This window comes from Eimeria maxima, genomic scaffold (assembly GCF_000499605.1).
Source record: "Eimeria maxima Weybridge genomic scaffold, Emw_scaff457, whole genome shotgun sequence".
NCBI classification, from domain to species: Eukaryota; Apicomplexa; class Conoidasida; order Eucoccidiorida; family Eimeriidae; genus Eimeria; species Eimeria maxima.
The window spans coordinates 10,001-17,500 of NW_013566518.1; the positions used below are offsets into that span (position 1 = coordinate 10,001).

Consider the following 7,500-nt stretch of genomic DNA (forward strand, 5'->3'; position numbering starts at 1 on the left):
GTATACACCGCATCAACAGCGACAGCAGCAGCAGCAGCAACAGCAGCAAGTGCAGCAGCCGCCGCAAGCAGCATGGTTACAACGCCATTGCTATAATCAGCAGCGACAGCAGCAACAGCAGCAGCAGCTGCAGCAGCAGCAGCTGCTGCAGCAGCAACTACAGCAGCACCACAGGTGCCCTAGGCACGTGCAAGGCGTAGCCTTCCCTCCCCCCTGTAACTGCAGTGACACCCCAAGGGGTGCAGCAGCAGCAGCAGCAGCTGCTGCTGCTGCTGTTAACGCAGCAGCAGCTGCTGCAGCAGTCCGAAAAGCGGCAGCAACTGCTGCAGCAGCAAAGCAGCAAGTTGTAGGTCGTGCAGCAACTGCTCCCCTAAGCGAAGCAGAGAGGGCAGCAGCAGCAAGAGCAGCAGCAGCAGCAGCTGCTGCTGCACTTGCTGCTGCTAATGCTCATGCAAGGCAGATTGCTGCATCTAGAGAATCCCCTGCTGCAAAGTCAGCAGCAGCAGCTGCAGCTGCAGCAGCAGCAGCAGAGACGAAGGTATCAGAAGCAGCAGCAGCAGCAGCAGTAGCAGCACAAACAAAGGCAGCAGCAATAGCAGCTGCAAGCGCAGCAGCAAAGGCAGCGGCAACTGCAGCAGCAGCAGCGGACGCTGCTGCAGCAGCACCAGGAGCAAAAGCACCCGCAGCGGCAACTGCAGCACCAACAGCACCAGGAGCAGCAGCACCAGCAGCAGCAGCACCAGCAGCAACAGCTGCAGCACCAGCACCAGCACCAGCAGCAGCACCACCTGCTGCACCAGCAGCTGCACCAGCAGCAACAGCTGCAGCAACAGCTGCAGCAACAGCGGCACCAGCAGCACCACCAGGAGCAGCACCAGCAGCAATGCCAGCAGCAGCGCCAGCAGCAGTAGCAGCAGCAGCAGCAGAGGCAACAACGACAGCTGCACCAGTGTCATCTGCAGCACAACCGCCTCCAGCAGCAGCAGCAGCAGCAGCATCGGTGCCAGCTGCTGCTGTTGCCACTCCTGCTGCTGCTCCTTCTGCTGCTGCTGTGCATGCACCTGCTACTGAGGCGGCTGTGGGAGATACAACAGCAGCAGCAGCAGCAGCAGAAAATACTGCTGCTCCTGCTGCACCGGCAGCTGACGCCGCAAAGAAAGAGGCAGCAGCAGCACCTACAGCAGCAGCAGCACCTACAGCAGCAGCAGCACCTACAGCAGCAGGAACAGCTGCAGCACCAACAGCTGCAGCAGCACCAACAACTGCAGCACCAACAGCTGCAGCAGGACCTACAGCTGCAGCAGGATCAACAGCTGCAGAAATACCAACAGCTGCAGCAACACCAACAGCTGCAGCAACACCAACAGCTGCAGCAACAACAGCTGCAGGACCTGCAGCAGCAGCACCAGCAACAGCTGCAGCACCAGCAGCTGCAGCAGCAGCAGCACCTTCACCACCAACAGCTGCAGCATCAGCAGCAACACTACCAGCAGCAGCAGCAGCAGCAGCAGCAACAGCAGCAGCAGCAGCAGATTTGAAGAAGCTGGAAGGAGATGCAAACATGAAGAAATCCCCCGAAGGTATGTCTCATTGCCACCTCCAGGCCCCACCTGAGCAGCAGCAGCAGCAGCAGCAGCAGCAGCAGCAACTGCAGCAGCAGCAGCAAATGACACCGAAGCAGGGAATGCAGGAGGAGCAGCAGCAAGGACAGGCTGATGCTGCAGCAAATAAAAATCAGCAGCAGGAGAGGCCGCCGCCAACAAGTGTAGTAGTCCTGCAGCAGCAACAACAGCAGCTGCTGCTGCAGCAACAGCAGCTGCAGCAGCAGCAACGGCAGCTGCAGCTGCAGCAACAGCAGCTGGAGCAGCAGCAGCAGCAGCTTTCGCCGACATCATCAGGGGGACAAAAGGGTCTGAATCCGCTGCAGACCGTCGGCGTCGTGCTGCAGCAGCCGCAGCAGCAGCAGCAGCAGCAGCCGTTGCAGCAGCCGCAGCAGTTCCAGCCGCAGCCCCAGGCCCAGCCGCAGCAGCAGCCGCAGCAGCAGCAGCAGCAGCAATTTGAGGGTCCTCGTCTTCGGCTTCGCGGCCGCATGCTGCCTCCTGTGTCTCCTCGGGTAACGCGTGCATGCGCTTCCCGCAACAACAACAACAACAACAACAACAGCAGCAGCAGCAGCAGCAGCAACAGCAGCAGCAGCAGCAGCAGTAGTAGTAGTATAGGAGTGAGTACAACGGGTACAACAACAACAGCAGCAACAACAACACCAGCAGCAGCAGCAGCAGCAGCAGCAGCAGCAGCAGCAAGTGCTGCTAGTGCATCAAGTGAGGTTATATCAATGCAAGGTAGCAACATAATAGATTGGTCGCTGCTGCAGCAGCAGCAGCAGCAGCAGGAGCGTCTGCTGCCGCAGACAGCAGCAGGATGGGATGCCCTCTTAGGTACATCTCCTACATGTGAGGTGTCTGTACACCTGAAGGAGGAGACAGCAGATCATTTGTTGCTGGAGCTGCAGCAGCAGCAGCAGCAGCAGCATGTACAACTGCAGCAGGATGGTGAACATGTGCAGCAAGTCCTGCTGCTGCAGGAACCATGTGATCCTTGTGGTGCTCCTGTTGTTGCGCTGCTGCTAGATCCAGAAGCAGCAGCAGCAGCAGCAGCAGATGAGCCGCTGCAGCCTAGCGAGGTTCGTCTTATGCGTCTTACTGTACAAGACGCAGATGCAGCAGCAGACACGCAGCAGCAGCTGCAGCTGCTGCCACGTAGGACCCCACACACAAGGCAGCAGAGGCAGCAGCAGCAGCAACATAAGTTGTCCTTGTACCAGCAGCAGCAGCAGCAGCAGCAGCAGCAGCAGCAGCAACTCGTAGAGCGCTCCATATCGATCCCGCACTCTATGCAGAAAGAAGAGGAAGCAGCAGCAGCAGCAGCAACTGCAGCAGCAACACCAGCAGCAACTGCAGCAGCAGCAGCTGCTGCTGATGCGAAGACGTTGGATAGTAAAGGAAGCAAAGAGGCAGTTGCTGCTTCGAGCCCGACAGCAGCAACGGCAGCAGCAGCAGCACCTGCGACACCAGCAGCAGCACCTGCGACACCAGCAGCAGGTGAATCTGTTGACGCCGCTGCAGCAGCAGCAGCAGCAGCTGCTGCTGCTGCTGCTGCTGGGTCGAAGGATGTGGAGCAACTCCTGCATGCAGTTAAAGGTCTTGACTCATCGGGGCTGCAGCAGCTGCTGGCGGTGGCGCAGCAGTTGCAGCAGAAGCAGCAGCAGCCGCAGCCGCAACAGCAGCAGCAGCAGCAGCAGCAGCAGCAAGCGGAGGATGGAGTTAAGAGAATACTACAGCCGGACGAAAGCAGCAGCAAATGCAGCAGCAACGGCGCGAGTAGCAGCAACAGCAGCAACAGCAGCAATAGCAGCAATAGCAGCAACAGCAGCAATAGCAGCAACAGCAGCCTCAGCAGCAACAGCAGCAGCAAGCAGGCAGCAAATTCTGTCGTAAGAAACGTCACATCATTTGTGAAGGAAGAGACACTTACGGACAGATACAGCAGCAGCAGCAGCAGCAGCAGCAGCAGAAGCAGCAGCAGCAGCAGCAGCAGCAGGGGTATGTATTATTTTGCTCCTGCATGCGGCCGTCCGTTAACAGAGCGTTTGCTGTCTGGGGAGTTTGAGTCAACTGCTGCTCCTGCTGCTGCTCCTGCTGGACCTGCTGCTGCTGCTGCTGCTGCTGCTGCTGCTGCAGGAGCAGCAGGAGGAGGAAATGGCAGTAGTATATTGGAGGATGATGAAGAAGAGCAGCAGATGTTATTACAACATCAGCAGCAGCAGCAGCAACGTAAACGTCAGCAGCAACAGCAGCAGCAGCAGCAGCAGCAGCACGGGGATCGTCGTCTCCTGCATGAGATGCTAAGGGGAGTAGGGGGGAGATATAGCGATCTAGATATACCCCTGCCTTGCTTCTTGCTGCAGCGAGCAAGCAGGGAGGCGCATGCAGCAGCAGCAGCAATGTGGGGTCATATATTAGGGGATAATAGCAGCAGCAGCAGCAGCAGCAATAGTTGGACTGGTCTATGTCCGCAGCAACAACAAAGAAGAAAAAGAAGAATTCTTACAGCAAATGCATGCAAAGATGCAACATCTCCTCCTCGTACACAACAGCAGCAGCAGCAACAGCAGCAGCAGCAATTAATGCAACAACAACAACAGCAGCAGCAGCAGCAGCAGCATATGCTGCTACCGCATGAATCTGGTGGTACGTCGGGTGCTGTTACTCCCGCAGGTGCAGCAGCAGCATCATTACCCGGCAGCACTAGTAGCAGCAGCAGCAGCAGCAGCAGCAGCAGCAGGTCCCGTCCCCGTGGGGGAGCAGCATCAACAGCAGCAACAGCAGGAGCAGGAGCAGGAGCATCAGGAGGAGATCCTCTGCAAGTCAGCAAACGTTCCTTAGGTGGATCTACTGGATCCCGTAACAACAACAGCAGCAGCAGCAGCAGCAGCAGCAGCAACAGCAGCAGCAGCAACAGCAGCAACACAACGAATATGAACAGTAGCAGCACCGTAACAACAGCATCAGCAGCAGGATTATTAACAGGAGGAATAGGAGCAGCAATTGCATGCAAATGCAGCAATAATTGTAATATAATATACTATAAGATAGATTCATCAATAAAAGGAGTAATAGGAGGAACATATGAGGAAAAAAAAAGTTTTATTGGATGTAAATATATAAGTAAATATAATAAAGAATTATGTAATATAATAGCAGCAGCAGCAGGTATAGATATATTATTATTGCAGCAGCAGCAGCAGCAAGAATCTGCATATCAGCAGCAACTGCAGCAACTGCAGCAGCATACAGAGGGAGGATGGCTTGCTCCTCTTATACAATTAAAGGATAAATTATATTCTCCTTGCATGCATAAGGAGACACCGCTGCTGCTGACGCAGCAGCAGCAAATCGACTTCGGCCTGCAGCAGCTAACTGCAGCAAAAGGCAATAGAAAACTAAAAGATTCAAGGGGAGGACCTGCTGCTTGGGGTGTACAGGCAAGTATTATTATTATTATTATTATTATTATTATTCCTGCTGCTGCTGCTGCTACTGCTGCTGCTGCTGCTGCTGCTGCTGATGGTGGTGGGGGTAGTGATGTGCTGCTGCTGTTATGAATACAAGTATAACTAAATAAATAAATAACTAAATAAATAAATAAATATAAATAAATAAATATAAATAAATAAATAAATATGTATATATATGCATATACATATGCATGCATGCAGGCCTGGTTCTCTTTTTGCCGTCGTGCTGAGTTAGCGCAGTTCTTTGCTGCTGAGGAATTAAACTTTCCTTCCCCTTTGCTGCTGCGTATAGCTAATGCAGAGTTTAGGTTCTTATTGCGGTGGGGTAGGAGCAGCAGCAGCAGCAGCAGCAGCAACAGCAGCAGCAGTAGTAGTAGTAGTAGCAGCAGCAGCAGCAGTAATAATATTAGCAGCAGCGGTGTTGCTTATTTTAGTGGTAGTAGTAGTGCTACTGTACATAATTTAGGTCTTGCTGCTGCTGCTGCAGCAGCAGCAGCAGCAGGATTACCACCTGGATATACACCCCAACCTCCTGCTGCTGCTGCTGCTGTTGACTACTTTGCTGCATTTAAGAAATCTATTCGTCAATTTAAGGTTCTTTTTCCTCCTCTTGTTAAGACAAGACAACAAGAAATTAATTATAAAAGAGGTAAATAACAACAGCAGCAACAGCAGCAACAGCAGCAACAGCAGCAACAGCAGCAACAGCAGCAGCAACAGCAGCACGTGCTGCTGCTGATCATGCTGATCATAATAATGTCTTTTTATATTCATTAGGTGTTGGGGTATGCTTTCTGCTGCTGCTGCTGCTGTTGTTGCTGCTGCTGTTGCTGCTTCTTTGCATGCATTATTATGATATATCTGTGCTCTGCTGCAGTCGTGCTGCTGCTACTGCTGCATTTACATCTGCTGCTGCTGCTTGTGCATGCATGCGTGTTGCTGCTGCAGCTGCAATGACTTACCTTCGTACTCCTCTCTATTACTTGCATTCTCCTTTTGTATACCATGCAAAGTTAGTTGCTGCAGCAGGAGCAGCAGCAGCAGCAACAGCAGCAGCAAAACCATGTGGCAGCAGCAGTCTTGCGGATAGTATCCTTAATGCAGAGCCCAAGAAAGAAGCAGCAGGTACTCCGTCTGCTGCTGCTGCTGCTGCTGGTGCTGCTGCTGACGGCCCTGAGGGGAAGTCAGGTGTATTAGGAGCAGCAGGAGGTGCTGCTGCTGCTGCAGCACATGTTAAGCAGCAACAGCAGCAGGGGCATGATGGAGCCAAGCGAGAAGGAGAAGGCATTAAAACCACCACCAGCAGCAGCAGCAGCAGCAGCAGCAGCAGCAGCAGCAGCGGAGGAGAGACAACACGTTTGCGTCTTAAATGTTTTGGTGCTGCTGCACTAGCAGCAACTTCTCCTCCTTCCCAATCCCCTGCAGCAGCTCAGCAGCAGCAGCAGCAGCAGCAGCAGCAGCAGCAGAATGTATTGCGACCTAAACAAGAGAACTGTACACATAGTGATGAGGAACTAGACACCGAGCAGCAGCAGCAGCAGCAGCAGCAGCAAAAGCGGCGTCGTTTATGTCGTCGTCGTATAGCGGATCCAGGAGATGACATTGCATTTGCTGCTGCTGCTGCTGCAGCAGAAGAAGCAGCAGCAGCAGTTGCTGCTGCTGCTTCTGGTACATCAGGAGGACCAGGTAGTAGTAATACATCATCCGGTGCAGCAAAAGGAGGAGGAGCAGCAGGAACAGCAACAGCAACAGCAACAGCAGCAGGAGAAGGAGGAGGACCTTTGCTGCTACCTAGAGAAGCATTCCTTCATTTAGGTAGTCCTGCTGCTGCTGCTGCTGCTGCTGCATTCCCTCGTTATGTATGCGGAGGTATAGATAGGGAAACACTAATAAGAAAGAAAAGATTCAGGGTTCCTGTTTGTAGAGGTGCAGCAGCAGCAGCAGCATTCTATTCTGCTGCTGCCCGTAATAACAGCAGCAGCAACAGCAACAGCAACAGCAGCAGCAACAGCAACAGCAGCTCGAATACAACAGCAGCAGCTGCTGCTGCAAGAGGACAGCAACAGCAGCAGAAACAGCAACAGATCCCTGATGGTATACCAACAAGTCCTTCGCAGCAGCAGCAACAGCAGCAGCAACATAATCAATCCCCCAGCACACCTACTATAACAACCCCACCCCGTAACACAACAACAACAACCACCAACACCAACAACAACAACAGCAGCAGCAACAGCAGCAGCAGCAGCAGCAGCACGTCTCGACCATCATCATCATCATCATCATCATCATCATCATCAACAACAACCAACCCGACCAAAACAACCACAACAACCACCAACCCCACCACAACAACAACAACTACCATCAGCAACAGCAACAGCAGCAGCAGCAGCAGCAGCAGCAGCGGCAGCAGCAGCAGC

The 7,500-nt window shown here is 53.6% G+C and overlaps 1 protein-coding gene across 1 annotated transcript in view; it reads left to right on the plus strand.

Annotated features, from left to right (window-relative positions):
• EMWEY_00033880 (hypothetical protein, conserved) overlaps positions 1-7,500 on the plus strand; it is a gene marked incomplete at both ends in the record, with an annotated part of 9,606 nt that overhangs the window by 311 nt on the left and 1,795 nt on the right. Inside the window, 3 exons of the mRNA XM_013481897.1 lie at positions 1-4,715; positions 5,313-5,726; positions 6,095-7,500. The exon at positions 1-4,715 is cut by the window's left edge and continues 311 nt beyond it; the exon at positions 6,095-7,500 is cut by the window's right edge and continues 22 nt beyond it. Coding sequence (XP_013337351.1) covers positions 1-4,715; positions 5,313-5,726; positions 6,095-7,500 — 6,535 coding nt within the window. The remainder of the gene's footprint in view (positions 4,716-5,312; positions 5,727-6,094) is intronic.